The sequence below is a fragment of the Denticeps clupeoides genome, chromosome 3 (genome assembly GCF_900700375.1).
Source record: "Denticeps clupeoides chromosome 3, fDenClu1.1, whole genome shotgun sequence".
NCBI lineage: Eukaryota > Metazoa > Chordata > Actinopteri > Clupeiformes > Denticipitidae > Denticeps > Denticeps clupeoides.
In genome coordinates, this window is record NC_041709.1 from 32,148,314 (window position 1) to 32,169,102 (window position 20,789).

Here is a 20,789-nt window from a genome sequence, read left to right on the forward strand (position 1 = left end):
ATAAATCAAACAACTGGGAGTAATGAGATTGAGGAAATTCTGGAGATCCTCCTCAAAAGGGAGAAGGAACTGTCTGGGGAACAGGAGAAGACAACAGAAAGGAAAAGAGAACTAGAGCGTCTTCTAGAAGCTTCACAAAAAAACGCGAAGAAAGGAAATAAATACAAGCCCAGGCCTGGGCAGCGACAGAGAAGAATGATGGATGGAGGAAACAGCAAAGAAACAAACATGTTTTACATGCGAGGAGGGGTCGGGTGTGGATTAAAAAATGTGTCTTTCGAGATGAATCTAAAAAAATTGTTTAAATAAAAAATATACAAATAAAAAAGAATGAAGTCTGTCTGACTGTCTTAAGCACCACACATCTGAAACACCTGGTCTTACATAAGAGAACCATTACAAATCATTTAATAATCCAGTACAAATGGTCATATAATAAAATGTATAAACAATAAACAAACTTGCACTGGTGTCCAATTGGCCCATTTGTATAGGGGGCGTGGCAGCCAGTGTGCTTTAGGTTACATTTACATTTACAGCATTTACCAGACGCACTTATCCAGAGCGACTTACAATCAGTAGTTACAGGGACAGTCCCCCCGGAGACACTCATGGGTTAAGTGTCTTGCTCAGGGACACGATGGTAGTAAGTGGGATTTGAACCTGGGCGAGTGTGTTACCCGCTAGGCTACTACCACCCCACATCCCATCCCATAAAAAACAAACAACTTTTTTGACAGTTGTAAAGTCTCAAAATTGTTTTGATTGATCGTATCTGAGAAGCACTGGATTGTCATGAGATCATTTTTTTATTGAGTGACGGAAACAAATGACCACGTCCACCTCGTTTTCTGAGACGGCGGGTTTTATCGTTGGATGGAAACGGTGGACCTGTGAAGAACTTGTCCTGAAGACGTTCTAGTACGGTTGTGTGAAGCTGGTTTCACAGTACAGGCGGTAACCCTGACGCCGGCTCCCCGCTCGTCCTGTCCCCGGAGTGAACTCGGAGGTGCGTCCGCAGGTTGTCCGCCCGGGCGAAGCTCTTGCTGCGACACAGGCAGGTGTGGGGCCTTTCGGCCGTGTGGATCCTCTGGTGGAGCTTCATGTGGCATGGATCTGGATCTCGTGGACCTGCAGGAGCCTCGTCTGGCCGCGCCTGGAGCACCTCCGGTGCGTTGTGAGGTTTTCCCGCGTCGTGTAGCGGATGTACGATTCCTCGGGGACGTTCCCGTCATCAGAGCTGGCCCTGCCGGTCTCCCCTGGACAACAAACACATCAACACATGGGTTCAGTCGCTATAACCTTCCACGAACTACTGCTCAAAAGTCCTGTCCAGACAACATGATCCTGTTCGTTCATGTTTAGAACGTTCTGGAGTCGCTGCTATCCAGAGCCGGTTCATGTCAAGGGGCGGTAGTAGCCTAGTGGCTAACACACTTGCCTATGAACCAGAAGACTACAGAGTCACAGGTTCAAACCCCACTTACTACCATTGAGTCCCTGAGCAAGACACTTAACCCTGAGTGTCTCCAGGGGGGGACTGTCCCTGTAACTACTGATTGTAAGGAGCTCTGGATAAGGGCGTCTGATAAATGCTGTAAATGTAAAATGTAAATGACTACTAATTACTCATTTTCAGCATAAATATTTGACATTTCTGCCATTAATCAGACGCCCTTATACAGAGCGCCTTACAGTATTTACAGATACAGTCCCCCTGAAAACACAATGGTAGTAAGTGGGGTTCGAGCCCTAGCGGTTAAGGAAGCGGCCCCGTAATCAGAAGGTTGCCGGTTCGAATCCCGATCCGCCAAGGCGACACTGAGCAAAGCACCGTCTCCACGCGCTTATTGTCCTGGGTCGAGGGGGATATACAGGGCTGTGGGGGCAGGGTGAGGGGTCGATTTGGGAGGTCGAAGGGAGCAGGCAGGTTATTCGGGCAAGAGGTCAAAGATCAGGAAGGCCAGCATCAAAGAAACGATCTCAAAGGGCGGGCGGAGATGGCTGCCCGGTTTTATGTTGAACCCCATTCTCCTTCGTTTACGGATCGCGGTCGTTGTCGTCTGCCCCCTGGGGGCCAGGCGGTGGGACGGCGGCCATGACAATTACAGATACGTGGTTACAACGATAGTGAAGCCGTTTCTGATGGAAGACCAGGAACGAATGATCTGTCTGGAATGATACGAGCGAGCGTTGGACGCAATGTTTTTTGTGCAAGTTAGCGGTGAGTTCATACTCATACACATTCAGACTCATTAAACAAAAACCTAGAAATCTTCACTTTCACCAAGTCATGTATGCCTGTGGTTGGGTTTTCAGTTGTTGCAGTCAATAAAATGTGAAAATGCGAAGTGATTCTTCTGATTTAAGGCACTCGCTGTGCTTTTGACGGTTGTGCAGGGCTTCAAAATAAAAGTTCCAAATGGAACGACAGGAGATGATTTAATTTACATCGATTATAGTGCCTTTCAGCTTGTAACATCCATGTAAATCATGCACTTTCAGACTCGTGAAAGTCATAAATAATAAAGTTAGTAAGTAAATTAGTAGTAAATAAAGTTTCTAGGTTTTTGTTTAATGAGTGTGAATGTCTGTCGAATACAGAACTCACTGCTAACGTCGCTGAGGTCCCGTGGTCCTGGATTTCTCCTTTAGCATTCCCACACAGGAGACTTCAACCGCTTCCTAGGTGGAGTAATCCCACTGTTGGTTGTGCCTGCGATGTTGGGGAAGTCTGCAGCCCCAACGCTTGCGGTGTGCATTTCTGATGACGTGACCAAACAGACACAGAAGATGCACGTAGTTAAATGCGAGTGAATGGTTCTTATGGTAGAACTGTGGCTTACCGAGACAAGCTTACAATCAACGTCACCTTCCTCGTTGTCCTCCCTTTTCACTTCCTCCACATTTAGTCCCTCTTTGTGGTGGAACTCATCCAGAAGCTCTGATAGCTTTGCACAGACTTCACCAGAGTCGCTGTGGACTGCAGGTGGATCCTGGTGAATCTGGAAAAAGGTCAAGACTGGAAGCGGTCGGGACAAATAGATGTGACTGAGTGAGTCGGGTTGGAGAGTAAAATACCTTGAGTTCAGGACATGTCTTGATTTCTGTTTGAGTACTCTGATGAATCCACCGCCTACTGTGGGAATGGTCCTTCCTTCAGGCGGCGAAAGGTTAAAATAAAATAAAAAAATCAGGTGATTTTTTGTCACAGGTACCATATTTCTGTCTCGTTCAAGAGTTTCTGTGGGTTTCTACCGTCACTGCATTTTAAACTCTTCCTGCAGAGCGATGATCTGAGAGTCCCAGGACTTTAACGCTTCCTTCAAGGCACCGATTGTCTGTAAACAGCCATCAAAGCTGCAAGTGAATACAAGCTCTTCTGAAAATGTACGCTGAACAGGTCCTGACTCCTGATCTGGCCACCCGATTGGCCGTGGCGAGTCGGCTGTCCCTGTCCTCCAGCTGGAGCTTCAGGAGCCTGTTGGTCTCCGTCTGGACGGTCAGCATTCGGCCCGACTCTGCATCTCCTTCCTTCAGCTTCAGCACCAAACTCTGCAGGATCTGGAACTGGTGCAACTCACACTGACCACACAGAGTCAACGTGAGCTTTTATTTCATTTATTTTACTTGACATAAATAAATTAGACGTGTTGTATGGTTTTAATGCGACAACACACAACTTTACATCTGTCACAATAATATTTCTGTAATAAAAATGCATTTATGAAGCATTTACGTTTGATGACATCACGTTGCATTTCAAACGGACTAATTAGCACAAAAAAGCTCAGCAATTCTAGTCAGTAGAAGGTGATGAACTAATTGTGAAGAATACCAGAATCTGCAGCCCCTCCGTCCATCCTGATCACTGTTCTGTCAGGAATTCACCGGCTGCTAGAAATTTCATAAGCAAAATTATAAACGACAAAGAGCAGATTTTTCTGCTTCTGCAGATAAAAAAGATGAGTCCGAAACGTACGGACAGCGCCACCCTGAGGCGGGAGAATAGAAAAGCAACTACGCCTCATTTTCAATTACAAAGTCGGTTAGTCCCGCCCACTCATTCCTGATTGGTCAAAAACTTCCTCCTCTCCTGATTTTATTGGCTGAGCAAAGAATGACTTCCTTAATAGCCAATCACATGGAAGCAGTTCATAGACCGGCGCTTTGTCAGAAGTATTCGCTCCTGACTAATTTCCTGAGGGATTAATAACGTTTTCTGATTCTAATTCTTACGTTTTCTGATTATGATTCATTTCTGATTCTTACTCTATAGTTGGGCCGCATGGCGGCGTGGCATTTAGCAGTAGATCGTAAGTGTGACAGCGTAACAGGACTAAAAGATTCAGGATAATGAGAAAGGGAGTGACTATATAGTAATGGTTATTTTGACATTTATATAGATTAATATACAGTGAACGAGTGAATTTTTCATTTCTATGCCGTACAGGCTCCGCATCCCCAAATCCCGCACTAGCATCCTCACAACAACAACAACAACAAAAAAAAAACGAAATGTGATGGCTGGATGAAATCACAATGTTTCTGAGCTCTTGTTCTTTAGCATAATCAGCTGAATGAAACCAGCCAATCACATTCTTTCTGAGCTCTAGTTGTTTAGTGTGACTCACACAATGAAATCAGCCATTCACATTGTTCCTAAGGTCTTGTTCCTTAATCTGATTGGCTGTAAAAAAGAATGACGTCATCAACATTTCTATATTTAAGTGGCGAACTGACAAGAAACAAATCATTTCAGATTTTAGAGAGTTAAGTACAGAGCTACAGAAATGAAGCAGTGGAAGAAGTTTGTTAGATTGATCAAGCGTCCCTTCTGCAAAAAGAAGGTTCCTGTTGAGCCCAACATGACCGGCCTGAAATCAGTTCAGAATGGTCAGATGGAGGGATTGACAGAACAGATCCACAACCTCGAGGAGGTGATGGAGACGTTCCAGGACAAGGATAACTATGCAGAAAAGGAGCAGATGCTGAGGGCCTCTAATGATAAACTGAAGATGGCTCTTCATGAGGCGCGTGAGAACAATCTGGCTCTTGTTGGAGACCTGAAGCGCCTGAAAGATAGAGACCTTTCCATTCAGGTCCTTCGGCGAGAAAAAATAGCAGAACTGGAAGCGGCAAGAGACCGCGAACGTCTGCGATATGAGGATCTCCAAAGACAGCTGAGCATGGAGAGACAAGACAGAGAAGAAGCAGAAAGGCGTTTCTCTGATGAAGCAGAGACTAGTAAGCAGATGGAGAAGAAGAGTGAAGAGGCTCTTTATGAAGAAATGCTGCAGAAGGAGAATAAGGAGAAGGACCAGTTAAGAAGGGAAATGGAAGATGAGCAGAGGAGAAGAGAGGAAGTTGAAAGAGAACTTGAAGCAGAAAAAGAACACATGGAAGAGGCAGAGAGGCTTCTCCTGGAGACCAAGAAAAAGTTCCACGAACAGCTGGAGATCAAAGAAAGTCTCAACGAAGAGACACTCCAGCCAATAAAACAGGAACTTGAAATGATGAGAGCCGTAAGAGACTATGAGCGCGAAGGACGAGAAGAACTTCTCAAAGAAACGGCTACCAGGAACGAACTGGAAAAACGTTGCCTGGACATAAATCAAACAACTGGGAGTAATGAGATTGAGGAAATTCTGGAGATCCTCCTCAAAAGGGAGAAGGAACTGTCTGGGGAACAGGAGAAGACAACAGAAAGGAAAAGAGAACTAGAGCGTCTTCTAGAAGCTTCACAAAAAAACGCGAAGAAAGGAAATAAATACAAGCCCAGGCCTGGGCAGCGACAGAGAAGAATGATGGATGGAGGAAACAGCAAAGAAACAAACATGTTTTACATGCGAGGAGGGGTCGGGTGTGGATTAAAAAATGTGTCTTTCGAGATGAATCTAAAAAAATTGTTTAAATAAAAAATATACAAATAAAAAAGAATGAAGTCTGTCTGACTGTCTTAAGCACCACACATCTGAAACACCTGGTCTTACATAAGAGAACCATTACAAATCATTTAATAATCCAGTACAAATGGTCATATAATAAAATGTATAAACAATAAACAAACTTGCACTGGTGTCCAATTGGCCCATTTGTATAGGGGGCGTGGCAGCCAGTGTGCTTTAGGTTACATTTACATTTACAGCATTTACCAGACGCCCTTATCCAGAGCGACTTACAATCAGTAGTTACAGGGACAGTCCCCCCGGAGACACTCATGGGTTAAGTGTCTTGCTCAGGGACACGATGGTAGTAAGTGGGATTTGAACCTGGGTCTTCTGGTTTGTAGGCGAGTGTGTTACCCGCTAGGCTACTACCACCCCACATCCCATCCCATAAAAAACAAACAACTTTTTTGACAGTTGTAAAGTCTCAAAATTGTTTTGATTGATCGTATCTGAGAAGCACTGGATTGTCATGAGATCATTTTTTTATTGAGTGACGGAAACAAATGACCACGTCCACCTCGTTTTCTGAGACGGCGGGTTTTATCGTTGGATGGAAACGGTGGACCTGTGAAGAACTTGTCCTGAAGACGTTCTAGTACGGTTGTGTGAAGCTGGTTTCACAGTACAGGCGGTAACCCTGACGCCGGCTCCCCGCTCGTCCTGTCCCCGGAGTGAACTCGGAGGTGCGTCCGCAGGTTGTCCGCCCGGGCGAAGCTCTTGCTGCGACACAGGCAGGTGTGGGGCCTTTCGGCCGTGTGGATCCTCTGGTGGAGCTTCATGTGGCATGGATCTGGATCTCGTGGACCTGCAGGAGCCTCGTCTGGCCGCGCCTGGAGCACCTCCGGTGCGTTGTGAGGTTTTCCCGCGTCGTGTAGCGGATGTACGATTCCTCGGGGACGTTCCCGTCATCAGAGCTGGCCCTGCCGGTCTCCCCTGGACAACAAACACATCAACACATGGGTTCAGTCGCTATAACCTTCCACGAACTACTGCTCAAAAGTCCTGTCCAGACAACATGATCCTGTTCGTTCATGTTTAGAACGTTCTGGAGTCGCTGCTATCCAGAGCCGGTTCATGTCAAGGGGCGGCAGTAGCCTAGTGGCTAACACACTTGCCTATGAACCAGAAGACTACAGAGTCACAGGTTCAAACCCCACTTACTACCATTGAGTCCCTGAGCAAGACACTTAACCCTGAGTGTCTCCAGGGGGGGACTGTCCCTGTAACTACTGATTGTAAGGAGCTCTGGATAAGGGCGTCTGATAAATGCTGTAAATGTAAAATGTAAATGACTACTAATTACTCATTTTCAGCATAAATATTTGACATTTCTGCCATTAATCAGACGCCCTTATACAGAGCGCCTTACAGTATTTACAGATACAGTCCCCCTGAAAACACAATGGTAGTAAGTGGGGTTCGAGCCCTAGCGGTTAAGGAAGCGGCCCCGTAATCAGAAGGTTGCCGGTTCGAATCCCGATCCGCCAAGGCGACACTGAGCAAAGCACCGTCTCCACGCGCTTATTGTCCTGGGTCGAGGGGGATATACAGGGCTGTGGGGGCAGGGTGAGGGGTCGATTTGGGAGGTCGAAGGGAGCAGGCAGGTTATTCGGGCAAGAGGTCAAAGATCAGGAAGGCCAGCATCAAAGAAACGATCTCAAAGGGCGGGCGGAGATGGCTGCCCGGTTTTATGTTGAACCCCATTCTCCTTCGTTTACGGATCGCGGTCGTTGTCGTCTGCCCCCTGGGGGCCAGGCGGTGGGACGGCGGCCATGACAATTACAGATACGTGGTTACAACGATAGTGAAGCCGTTTCTGATGGAAGACCAGGAACGAATGATCTGTCTGGAATGATACGAGCGAGCGTTGGACGCAATGTTTTTTGTGCAAGTTAGCGGTGAGTTCATACTCATACACATTCAGACTCATTAAACAAAAACCTAGAAATCTTCACTTTCACCAAGTCATGTATGCCTGTGGTTGGGTTTTCAGTTGTTGCAGTCAATAAAATGTGAAAATGCGAAGTGATTCTTCTGATTTAAGGCACTCGCTGTGCTTTTGACGGTTGTGCAGGGCTTCAAAATAAAAGTTCCAAATGGAACGACAGGAGATGATTTAATTTACATCGATTATAGTGCCTTTCAGCTTGTAACATCCATGTAAATCATGCACTTTCAGACTCGTGAAAGTCATAAATAATAAAGTTAGTAAGTAAATTAGTAGTAAATAAAGTTTCTAGGTTTTTGTTTAATGAGTGTGAATGTCTGTCGAATACAGAACTCACTGCTAACGTCGCTGAGGTCCCGTGGTCCTGGATTTCTCCTTTAGCATTCCCACACAGGAGACTTCAACCGCTTCCTAGGTGGAGTAATCCCACTGTTGGTTGTGCCTGCGATGTTGGGGAAGTCTGCAGCCCCAACGCTTGCGGTGTGCATTTCTGATGACGTGACCAAACAGACACAGAAGATGCACGTAGTTAAATGCGAGTGAATGGTTCTTATGGTAGAACTGTGGCTTACCGAGACAAGCTTACAATCAACGTCACCTTCCTCGTTGTCCTCCCTTTTCACTTCCTCCACATTTAGTCCCTCTTTGTGGTGGAACTCATCCAGAAGCTCTGATAGCTTTGCACAGACTTCACCAGAGTCGCTGTGGACTGCAGGTGGATCCTGGTGAATCTGGAAAAAGGTCAAGACTGGAAGCGGTCGGGACAAATAGATGTGACTGAGTGAGTCGGGTTGGAGAGTAAAATACCTTGAGTTCAGGACATGTCTTGATTTCTGTTTGAGTACTCTGATGAATCCACCGCCTACTGTGGGAATGGTCCTTCCTTCAGGCGGCGAAAGGTTAAAATAAAATAAAAAAATCAGGTGATTTTTTGTCACAGGTACCATATTTCTGTCTCGTTCAAGAGTTTCTGTGGGTTTCTACCGTCACTGCATTTTAAACTCTTCCTGCAGAGCGATGATCTGAGAGTCCCAGGACTTTAACGCTTCCTTCAAGGCACCGATTGTCTGTAAACAGCCATCAAAGCTGCAAGTGAATACAAGCTCTTCTGAAAATGTACGCTGAACAGGTCCTGACTCCTGATCTGGCCACCCGATTGGCCGTGGCGAGTCGGCTGTCCCTGTCCTCCAGCTGGAGCTTCAGGAGCCTGTTGGTCTCCGTCTGGACGGTCAGCATTCGGCCCGACTCTGCATCTCCTTCCTTCAGCTTCAGCACCAAACTCTGCAGGATCTGGAACTGGTGCAACTCACACTGACCACACAGAGTCAACGTGAGCTTTTATTTCATTTATTTTACTTGACATAAATAAATTAGACGTGTTGTATGGTTTTAATGCGACAACACACAACTTTACATCTGTCACAATAATATTTCTGTAATAAAAATGCATTTATGAAGCATTTACGTTTGATGACATCACGTTGCATTTCAAACGGACTAATTAGCACAAAAAAGCTCAGCAATTCTAGTCAGTAGAAGGTGATGAACTAATTGTGAAGAATACCAGAATCTGCAGCCCCTCCGTCCATCCTGATCACTGTTCTGTCAGGAATTCACCGGCTGCTAGAAATTTCATAAGCAAAATTATAAACGACAAAGAGCAGATTTTTCTGCTTCTGCAGATAAAAAAGATGAGTCCGAAACGTACGGACAGCGCCACCCTGAGGCGGGAGAATAGAAAAGCAACTACGCCTCATTTTCAATTACAAAGTCGGTTAGTCCCGCCCACTCATTCCTGATTGGTCAAAAACTTCCTCCTCTCCTGATTTTATTGGCTGAGCAAAGAATGACTTCCTTAATAGCCAATCACATGGAAGCAGTTCATAGACCGGCGCTTTGTCAGAAGTATTCGCTCCTGACTAATTTCCTGAGGGATTAATAACGTTTTCTGATTCTAATTCTTACGTTTTCTGATTATGATTCATTTCTGATTCTTACTCTATAGTTGGGCCGCATGGCGGCGTGGCATTTAGCAGTAGATCGTAAGTGTGACAGCGTAACAGGACTAAAAGATTCAGGATAATGAGAAAGGGAGTGACTATATAGTAATGGTTATTTTGACATTTATATAGATTAATATACAGTGAACGAGTGAATTTTTCATTTCTATGCCGTACAGGCTCCGCATCCCCAAATCCCGCACTAGCATCCTCACAACAACAACAACAACAAAAAAAAAAACGAAATGTGATGGCTGGATGAAATCACAATGTTTCTGAGCTCTTGTTCTTTAGCATAATCAGCTGAATGAAACCAGCCAATCACATTCTTTCTGAGCTCTAGTTGTTTAGTGTGACTCACACAATGAAATCAGCCATTCACATTGTTCCTAAGGTCTTGTTCCTTAATCTGATTGGCTGTAAAAAAGAATGACGTCATCAACATTTCTATATTTAAGTGGCGAACTGACAAGAAACAAATCATTTCAGATTTTAGAGAGTTAAGTACAGAGCTACAGAAATGAAGCAGTGGAAGAAGTTTGTTAGATTGATCAAGCGTCCCTTCTGCAAAAAGAAGGTTCCTGTTGAGCCCAACATGACCGGCCTGAAATCAGTTCAGAATGGTCAGATGGAGGGATTGACAGAACAGATCCACAACCTCGAGGAGGTGATGGAGACGTTCCAGGACAAGGATAACTATGCAGAAAAGGAGCAGATGCTGAGGGCCTCTAATGATAAACTGAAGATGGCTCTTCATGAGGCGCGTGAGAACAATCTGGCTCTTGTTGGAGACCTGAAGCGCCTGAAAGATAGAGACCTTTCCATTCAGGTCCTTCGGCGAGAAAAAATAGCAGAACTGGAAGCGGCAAGAGACCGCGAACGTCTGCGATATGAGGATCTCCAAAGACAGCTGAGCATGGAGAGACAAGACAGAGAAGAAGCAGAAAGGCGTTTCTCTGATGAAGCAGAGACTAGTAAGCAGATGGAGAAGAAGAGTGAAGAGGCTCTTTATGAAGAAATGCTGCAGAAGGAGAATAAGGAGAAGGACCAGTTAAGAAGGGAAATGGAAGATGAGCAGAGGAGAAGAGAGGAAGTTGAAAGAGAACTTGAAGCAGAAAAAGAACACATGGAAGAGGCAGAGAGGCTTCTCCTGGAGACCAAGAAAAAGTTCCACGAACAGCTGGAGATCAAAGAAAGTCTCAACGAAGAGACACTCCAGCCAATAAAACAGGAACTTGAAATGATGAGAGCCGTAAGAGACTATGAGCGCGAAGGACGAGAAGAACTTCTCAAAGAAACGGCTACCAGGAACGAACTGGAAAAACGTTGCCTGGACATAAATCAAACAACTGGGAGTAATGAGATTGAGGAAATTCTGGAGATCCTCCTCAAAAGGGAGAAGGAACTGTCTGGGGAACAGGAGAAGACAACAGAAAGGAAAAGAGAACTAGAGCGTCTTCTAGAAGCTTCACAAAAAAACGCGAAGAAAGGAAATAAATACAAGCCCAGGCCTGGGCAGCGACAGAGAAGAATGATGGATGGAGGAAACAGCAAAGAAACAAACATGTTTTACATGCGAGGAGGGGTCGGGTGTGGATTAAAAAATGTGTCTTTCGAGATGAATCTAAAAAAATTGTTTAAATAAAAAATATACAAATAAAAAAGAATGAAGTCTGTCTGACTGTCTTAAGCACCACACATCTGAAACACCTGGTCTTACATAAGAGAACCATTACAAATCATTTAATAATCCAGTACAAATGGTCATATAATAAAATGTATAAACAATAAACAAACTTGCACTGGTGTCCAATTGGCCCATTTGTATAGGGGGCGTGGCAGCTCGTGAGGTAGGATTGGTTTTTAAATACCTTTAGCTTAAATGTAGATGACTAGTTTATTGTGTGTTACGTACACTTTCTAAAATAAATGAATAATAATAAAAAAAAGGTTGTATTGTGATTTGTTATGGGAACGGTACGTACAGACCAGGTCTGGATAAGGGTGTCTGTAAAATTGTCACGACTACGGACTTACGGGGGAAGGAAGCGCAGAGGTCTGACATGCTGGGAAGGGTTTTATTATAACAAACAATAAAGAAATACAAATAAACAATGGCGCGGTGGCCGAAAACAATTTAACTTAAATAAAGAACATAAACTAACCCGTAGGCGTGTGGCGATTGCCAGAACTCAAAAACATAAAGACATTCACTCACTGAAGTCAAGTTCATGTCTGAGTTCACGAAAATGCCAGAGACCCAGAAGGGGCGGAAACTTCCGGCATTTATGGGGCGTCAGGATTGGAGTCAGGTGTGGAGCCCAGCTGCAGGCAATCCTGACAAAAATAGTCTTTATAGATTACAGTGTAGTGTTCATGTAGGTGTGGGACCCCACTGCTGCTGTTAGAATGAATGATGGACCTTGATTTTTTCATGCCCTGGAAACGTTTCTCCAGTTTGTTCCTGGTAGCTTTTCGTCAAATTCGTCTTGTCCTCCGCACTCATGGTCTCTTTCGGCTCTCCTCATGTCAAGTTCCTGAGAGAATACGAAATCTGTGCAAATTTAAAAACGCTGGCAAAAAATAACCATAGATTCTCTAGCAAAGCGATTCATGTCGGCGCTAACGACGTCCGGCTACGCCAATCGGAAATAACCAAAGATAATTTTATAGAGATGCTTGAACTGGCTAAAACGATGTCGGATGAAGTAATCTGCTCTGGCCCACTACCGCAGTTTCGGCGCAGCGACGTGTATCCTCGACACAAATTGCTGGTTGTCGCTCGAGTCGTGTCCAAAAAACCAAGTGGCTTTTATTAATAACTGGCCAACAGTTCGGGGGAAGCCTGGTCTTTTTGGGCGAGACGGCATCCACCCCAACTGGGCGGGCGCCACTCAGTTGTCTAAAAACGAATCTGACTCGCCAGAGCCGAGACCAGGCAGCAGACAGACCGGCTAAACCGAGCGTCCGCCATTTGCGTAGAGCCGCCACCCAGCGTGTACAGTAGTGTCTTTACCTCGCGCTATTAAAACAAGAGATCCTACAAGAAACGTTATTAATAAAACTCATAAATATGCTGACACTGTGTCTGTTCCCCGGGCTGGACGGGGTGTCTGTTTCAGCAACTTACTACCCGTTACTATCATTCCTTCTGAACGTACCACCAGCACCCCCGATATAAGAATAGGATTATTAAATGTTAGATCCCTTACACCTAAAACGCTCATTGTCAATGAAATTATTACAGATCAGGGGTTTGATGTACTGTGCCTGACCGAAACTTGGTTAAAACAAAACGAATTTGTAGCATTAAACGAGTCTAGTCCTCCTGGATACAGCTATGTACACCAACCTCGCTTAACTGGAAGAGGAGGTGGCGTTGCAGTAATTTATAATGTGTATAGATACACAGTTGTATCCATCAGCAATGCCAGATGAGAGGCAGCAGCTGAACAGAATAGAGAATTGTCTGAAGGACATTAGACAGTGGATGCTCACCAACTTTCTTCTGTTGAACGCTGATAAGACAGAAGGTCTCGTACTTGGGCCTCAAGCAGCCTGACCACAAGCTGTCTGACCACATCATAACCCTGGATGGCCGTTCTACCTCACCATGTACTGAAGTAAAGGATCTAGGTGTCCTCATTGACACAGGTCTCTCATTAGACTGCAGCTGGGAGCAGATCCTTCTCCTATTGAGCTCCGCAGTTGTGGAACGTCTTGCCGTTCACTCAGACACAGTCTCAGTGTTTAAATCTAACCTGAAAACACATCCCAGACACAGTGTCAATTATTACGTTCACTTTATCACACAGTCACCCTGTTAAGCAGACAGTGTTAAATTCACCCTAGTCAGGCTGTCCTAGTTAGGGTACCGGGCCACTGTAGCACCAATATACCACAATAACCACATATTTCAGTGTCGGTCGTACGATGCTTCTGTTTGTTCTCTCCGAGATACTGAATAAGGCGCCCAGACTACTGGCAGACTCCAGTGACAAATCCTGGTTCCTGGCAACTGCTAAACAAGGACAAACCATGAAACAAACCAGAGGGTCACCACAGCCACCACCACCGTAACACCTAAAGCTTCAGGGATCTTTAAATGGACCAGTAGCATCATAATAGACACATACTTTTCTCTTATTGGACAATCACCAACCCTGCACTGACACCACTTGCAGGCTCACTCTACCCTCTCTGTATCACTCCTTCCCAAGGTTTCTTCCTGTCTGTTTTCTCTCTTCTAGAGTTTTTTTTCATGTGGAGATTTTCCTTGTGTGCAGAAGGGTCAAGTGTGGGGGGTGTCAAAGCCCATTGAGACATACTGTATGGGATTATGGGCTATATAAGAAATAGCTGTTGTTCCATGTGTTCTTTTTCTGCTTCAAGCTCTCTTTCAGCTTCCTCTCTTCTCCTCTGCTCATTTTCCATTTCCCTTCTTAACTCGTCCCTCTCCTTCTTCTCCTTCTGCAGCATTCCTTCCTTCATAAAGAGCCTCTTCACTCTCCTTCTCCATCTGCTCACTAGTCCCTCCTTAATCAGAGAAACGCCTTTCTGCTTCTTCTCTGTTGCATCTCTCCATTCTCAGCTGTTTTTGGAGATCCTCATATTGCAGATGTTCATGGTCTATTGTAGCTTCCAGTTCTGCTGGATATCTCACAATTCTGCATAACGACCGTCAGGAGTCCTCTATACAAGCCCCGTGGGATCCGGAGTCGGGGGTTACGGTCACGGACAGGCAGACCTCGGGCGTGACAAATCTGAATGATTTGTATCTGTACTTTTCCTTGATATGTTGTAACCAAGAGAAACACACTGGACAAAAAACAGTTTATGGATCATTCTCATGCATTCATTGAAGGCCATTTATTTAGAACGTGAACGCACAATTCGACCTGCCGAAATGCAAAAAGTGTTCAGTTTGTGGCTTTTTCCAGTCCAAAGCTGGGTTCTTCCTTGTCCCGCAAACACCCTCCCACTTCGAGGACGTGGCTATGCAGAGGTCTGGCCTCTGAGACGATGATGGAATTGAAGCAGACATGTTTCACCTCGGCCTTGACATGATCCAACGCCTGCTTCACCTGTCTGAACATCAAGCAGGGCACGTGAAGCACGATGTGTCTACAGACTGACACTGTGTGGTCCTGAGAAGAGACATGTTCATGTCCTTCCACTGGAACGCATTATGAGCGACGGAAGAACTTGTCTTTGGTCGAGCTCCTGAAGGATCTCCTTGGCTGAGCAGTAGATGTCTCTAGATGTTCAGTGTCTGCAAAGCGCACCAAAGAAGATGCATATTCAGATCTATACTAAATTACATAATACACCCTCCTCTAATGTGTTCGCTTGAAATTTAAAACGGGATTGTTGTAATGTGAATTTAACATTAAGTGACTGCAACCTTTCATTCCAGATCCGGGTTGATAAAGAAGAGAAGAACGATCACTGATAAATCTCTAACTATGAAAACGCGGTACTTACGCAGTGTTGTTCCCCGTCTGGTCAGTCATCCACACGACACTCCAGATACGACGGTCCTTCAACTGACAAAACACACCTTTTGTTAATAATGTGGAAACCTTTAGAACATGTTCTCAGAGTAAATTAAATATATGAAGTGTGAGGGCATTTTTGATGGTCGACGGCAAATGTGCCAACTAAGGATATGTGGGTGAGTCAAACATCTCTCTGACTTGTGATCTTAACTATAACTTGAATGTTTTTTTTGTTGTTTTTTTTAGGATATGAGAAACGCTGCATCACAGCACACGGTGACACAACGAAATGGGTCCTCTGCATTCAACCACCACCCTTGGTGAGCAGTGAGCAGCCATGACAGCCATTGCTTTCTGTGTGATACATTTCTAAAATTACAAAAAACATACATACACACTCACACACACGCACATATATATGTGCGTCTGTGTGGTGGATGTCAAGGTTCTTACGTGTCTGATAAATAGCCTTTCTAATTTTTAGATTAATTGGTGGCCTTTCTAATTTTTAGTTTTAGTCTAGTCTTTGCGTCACGTCCAGGACCATTTTAGTCTAGTCAAATTTCAGTCGATTATTTTAGTCTAGTTTTAGTCAATAAAAACTTGTGACATTTTTGTCTAATTTTAGTATTTTAGCCTCTTTATTTCAGTAATGCAATTCTTTTTTACCTAGTCAATATAGTACAGGTGCCTAGTAGGAAGAGACGAAAACTAAATTATTTTGGTCACACCCATTTTACAATTAAAACAAGGTTATCTTATTAATATATTATTGTTATGTTATAGACACAAGAATACTCTACATCCATTCCAGACACGGAAGACACTCTGATTTATAACATTTATTTGCCAGCAAGACATGTTTCAACTTAAAAATAGAAAACCACATCAATACAAAGCGCAAATAAATGTAAAATATGTATTTATATTGACATAAAGTCTTCACCCTCAGAGTGTGTATACAGTTAAGTACATGCATGCTTCTTGCTTGTCTGTTCAAGCTGGTCCAAAACTACCATTTAGGCTTGTTCACTTTGAGGAAAGCACTTCTTTCCAAAATGGTCATAGGTCTGTTCCTATGGCCACAAGTGGGGCAACCAGTTAAACTGAAGCCCCTTTCTGTAAAGGTCTGAGAGGCAGGCATTGCCAGGAGGTCCAAGGCCAGAGGTTTCAGTGTTGGAAACACAGTGGAAGAACACTGAGTTAACCAATAATCCTCAGCACTAGTAGCAGCGGTCTGGTGGCACTCGGACAGTCCCTCTTTATACTTCAAAATCTCCTGCATAATGTTTATTGTCTTGGCCGCCTTGGGCCTGGATGGACGATTGGAACTGAAGAGCTTGAATCGACGCCGCTTCGCAGGGGTTGTCGCTGGCTCCTCTGTACCCTCATTTGCAACTTGCTCATCATCTGTCAAATGCTCTTCTCGTGGCACAAGATGAGCAATGTAGTCCTCGGCCCTCCTGACAAGCTTCTGTACTTCATCGTCATCGTTTTCCAGAAGGGTTTCAGCTACGCAAGGGTCCACAAAGCATGCTGCAGCAGGAAGGGGTGAGAAGTTGTCAGCTGCTATGTCAAGAAACACACTAAAGCGGCTATCCATGCTGGAAAGCATCTTCTGAGCCAGGGTAGCGGCATCTTTGTAGGTTCTCCCATGTGCAAGGGAAAACTCTGACAGGTGGTTCTTCAGATCAAGGAGTGCTGGCACAACAAGGGAAAGCGATTGGGTGTCACTTTCAAGTGACTTAGTGTGCTCCGCAAACGGCAGAAGGAGCTCCCTCAGCATCCCGATCTCCTGCCACTCGCTGGGCCGCAGGTCGTCCCAGCCCATGAACTCAGCCACAGCCGCGAGGTGCTCCTTCACTTCAAGACAGCGCGAAATCATAGCAAAGAGACTTGACCACCTGGTGGGACAGTCTTTTGCCAGGACCAGAGCGCACTTCTGCCGCAGCCGCTCGGTGGCGACAGGTGACTTCCTGAACTTGTCCACCAAGCGCCTCACTTTGTCCAACAGCCTTCGGATTGAGGGCTCCTTCTGGACCATGTTCACTACAAGCTGTACTGTGTGAGCCACACATGGGGTCCTCTCTATGGCTCCAAAGTCATATCTACGTGGAAAACATGTAAACATCACATTAGTTCAACTAGTTAACTTACACAAACCTTTCAGATTTTATGTATATGAAAATAAATCATGACCAGTTTCAAACAGAAACATTTTTAACCTTTTACATTTCTACGGATTATTAACTTTTTTGAATCGTAGAAAATATGTCCAGTTGTGTAAATGCTTCATACACAGACCTGTCACCCCCGCCCTCCCGATGCTCATCGTCATCATTGGCATTGTCGTGCTCCTCCACCTCTGATTCCTCTTCAGAAGTCGTGGCCACTCCTGCATATGTTCGGAACGAAGCCACCGCATTGCTGCCATTGCCAGTAATGGTCGTAAGGACCTTCCCTCTAGGGATCCCCCATTCTTGCATTGACTCCTCCACAAGCGCACTAATCGACTCTGCGGCGTGAGGGTGGACCATCTCCTTCAAATTCAGGAGTTTGTGTTCAGCCTTGCTTTCCTCGGGGTTGAAGTAACAGGCACTGACTGCAAGGAAGGATGCGGCGTGCCCCTTTGTAGTCCAAATATCCAGCCCTGTAGTTATTCTGCGTGCTGTGGCCAGATTTTGTTTGACCTTTTCTTTCTCTTCATTGTACATTTTTTCAATCAAGTTTAAAATTTCAAGCTTTGTTGGCACTTTAAACTTTTTGTCCATCATTGCCATCATCGTGATGAACTCCTCATCTTCGACCATGCGTGCTGGGAGTCCTGTGCGGCCTACCCACTGCGCGATCCCCTTCTCTTTGGCATGTTGCTCTGAAGAACTGTCGCTGTATCTCCTCGTGGCAAAGAGATCCTGAGCAGTGGTCGGCTTGTCCGTCTTCTTGCATGGGACTGCTGTTTCTGGAATCTAGCACAGGAGTAGATACCATGTCAGGACAGCTACAATCCAACTGTTGTAGATATTAAGCAGCATAAAGTCCTGCTATTAGGCCTATTGGTTGTAATTTAGCTTTTTCATTTCAGCTACAATTCTTAAAAAAAAAAATAATAATAATAATATAATAACATCCACAAGAACATTATTTCACAACGTGGATTGGAACTAGCCTGGCAAGGATTCAAGACAACTCTGGAGTGACTTGTCATTGTCAATTTACAGTGGTGGCCTAGCCGTGGCGGCCCCGTAATCAGAAGGTGGCCGGTTCAAAGCACCTTCCCCGGGCGCCTGTCATGGCTGCCCACTGCTCACCAAGGGTGATGGGTTAAAAGCAGAGGACACATTCCGTTGTGTCACCGTGTGCTGTGCTGCAGTGTTTCACAATGACAATCACTTCACGTTCACCTAGCTTTAGCTTGCTAAAATGCCCTCATAGTCTTCCCTTTACCCACATATATCTTATAAGACCTCTTCTCATAAAGGATGTTGGTGTCCATGCTTATGGAATATCATTTTCTCCAAAACGTCTAAAGACAGCAGGCTGACATCTATTGCTGATAATGACATGTTAACCACAGTTTTCTAAAATAGAAAGTAACGTTACGGTAATGTCTTTACTTACCTCAATGTCATGGTGGAATGCCTTGAGATGTCTTTTGAGGTTTGTGGTGTTTTTCCCAGATATTTTGTAGCCGCATTTCTCCCCATTGGTTCTGACCACGCACTCGGTTTTCCGTTCCACTTGTCTGTACAGAAAATGTTTCCAGAGGTCGCGTCTTCGTTTTCTCCCAACCATCTGCTTACCCACCACTGAAATCTAAAACATTCCGCGAATATGTATTGAGGAGGTGGCGTGATCTGCGCGACCAGATGGGAGACACAGGAAACAGAAATACTGCATAATAAAAATAGACACGATTAAACGAAGGGAACTAACATCTCGGCTCGTTTTTGTCAACAGAAACAAAGAGACATTTTAGTGTACGTGACATATTTTGTTATGGTCATTGTCACATGACCAGCACGACGGAGATATTCGGCAGTAAATTTCCGCGTCCGGGATCTTTTACTCATCTAGAGGTCTGTTCTCTGTGGCTTACGTTTGGCCTGTGAGACTCTTCCCACTTGTCACGTGATGTAAAGGTGACAACTAAGCCTAGCCCTGAAGGAAGTAGGAGCACTCACCTCTTCCACTGGTGAGGAATGCTCAGCACCGCTATCTGACGTAACCAGAGGACCGTGCAGCCAGTGACATGCTTGGTGTCGCTACCTCGTCGAACGGAAGGATGAACTCCGACAGGACGTACAGCGCGCCCTGCCCGCAGAGCCGGAGGACCTCGGACCCGTTCCACGGCACGTCGTGGGACGTCAGTGTCGTCGTGAGGAAGCGGGACCCAGGCAAACACTACACACAAATGCACAAAAGGCGCGGTCGGGGACACGAACCAGCAGACAAGGCGAGAGCGGCTGAACTTACCTGGAGGAACGTGAACTGCATTTCGTCTCGCAGGCCAAACGCATCTTGGAAGAGGGCGCTGATCTCCGATCGCACACAGTCTGCGGACCACCCGGAGCGTATGTGCAGTTTACCGATCAGCCCCCGCGCGGCAAAATTCTCCCGCTCCCGGCCTCTCGGCACCTTCCACTTTCCTTTATGGGAAGGGGTGTTGTTCGGGAGACAAATCACGTCCTTCGTAACGATACGCTCCTTCATCCGGCACCGCCGGCCCAGGAAAGAAGGTCTTTGACCAATGAAGGCTGAGGAAGAAGTGGGGAATCTCTGTGGGAAAACATGGTTTTGTGGTAAATGATATTTGAAAGACTCCAAGGGATTTGATCAAAATCATTGAAAAAAAATATTAATTTACAACAGGAAGCAAGAATATCTACTGCAAACGGGGGGTCAATAAAAGTTACTAGAGAGGAAACTCAAGTTGTATCCTCTGAATCTACAAAGAATGTGGATGTCTGGCCCTATCGCTGGTACGTCAGGAGGGTTCTCGTCCTTTTTGGAGAACTTGAGCTTGGATGAGTTGAGGTTCCCTGTTTTGAGACTTGGCCCACCCAGAACACTAGAAAGAGGACCGGATCTGATGTGCTTCTTAATCCCATCGCCACATTTGGACAACTGACACTTGTGAGCCGGGACCAGAGATTTGGACCAGGTCTTGAACCCAGATCATCATAGTTGTAACCCAGGGCGTTTCCAAGAGAAAAACATATTATCACCGCAAATGATGTGCAAGTTCCTCAAGATTTATTTTTATTCTAACCTCTCAGGTGATTAACCCAAAGAGCTGGTCCCACGCCTCGCTCAAGCACTTGTGCTCCTTCAAACCCTCCGTTCTTCGCTTCTGTTTGGCTTTACAGGATCTGTATGGTGTGAAGTGATATAT

The 20,789-nt window shown here is 45.3% G+C and overlaps 1 protein-coding gene and 2 long non-coding RNA genes across 6 annotated transcripts; all 3 read right to left on the reverse strand.

The window, feature by feature from the left end:
* Positions 1–377: 377 nt before the first annotated feature.
* On the reverse strand, positions 378–3,779 carry LOC114785911 (uncharacterized). The gene is made up of 5 exons (XR_003749109.1): positions 3,259–3,779; positions 3,082–3,157; positions 2,861–3,005; positions 2,612–2,764; positions 378–1,259 (listed from the first exon to the last, which is right to left on the reverse strand). It is a non-coding gene; the product is annotated as an uncharacterized LOC114785911 (long non-coding RNA).
* A 2,636-nt stretch (positions 3,780–6,415) lies between these two features.
* On the reverse strand, positions 6,416–10,091 carry LOC114785910 (uncharacterized). 3 transcript variants are annotated; one of them, XR_003749107.1, is made up of 6 exons: positions 9,464–10,091; positions 8,884–9,210; positions 8,707–8,782; positions 8,498–8,630; positions 8,237–8,389; positions 6,416–6,884 (listed from the first exon to the last, which is right to left on the reverse strand). It is a non-coding gene; the product is annotated as an uncharacterized LOC114785910 (long non-coding RNA). The 3 variants fall into 3 exon arrangements; XR_003749106.1 differs by having other exon boundaries at positions 8,486–8,630; XR_003749108.1 differs by having other exon boundaries at positions 8,486–8,630; positions 8,884–9,234.
* A 6,135-nt stretch (positions 10,092–16,226) lies between these two features.
* On the reverse strand, positions 16,227–19,718 carry LOC114785702 (zinc finger BED domain-containing protein DAYSLEEPER-like). Of its 2 annotated transcripts, none has more exons than XM_028972222.1 (4): positions 19,579–19,718; positions 19,016–19,251; positions 17,702–18,363; positions 16,227–17,505 (listed from the first exon to the last, which is right to left on the reverse strand). In XM_028972222.1, the coding sequence occupies exons 2-4, from the start codon at positions 19,187–19,189 to the stop codon at positions 16,410–16,412; spliced, it is 1,932 nt and encodes a 643-aa protein (XP_028828055.1). In that variant the 5' UTR covers positions 19,190–19,251; positions 19,579–19,718; the 3' UTR covers positions 16,227–16,409. The 2 variants fall into 2 exon arrangements, with proteins under 2 accessions (XP_028828055.1, XP_028828056.1); XM_028972223.1 differs by having other exon boundaries at positions 19,016–19,210; positions 19,579–19,700.
* Positions 19,719–20,789: the final 1,071 nt, after the last annotated feature.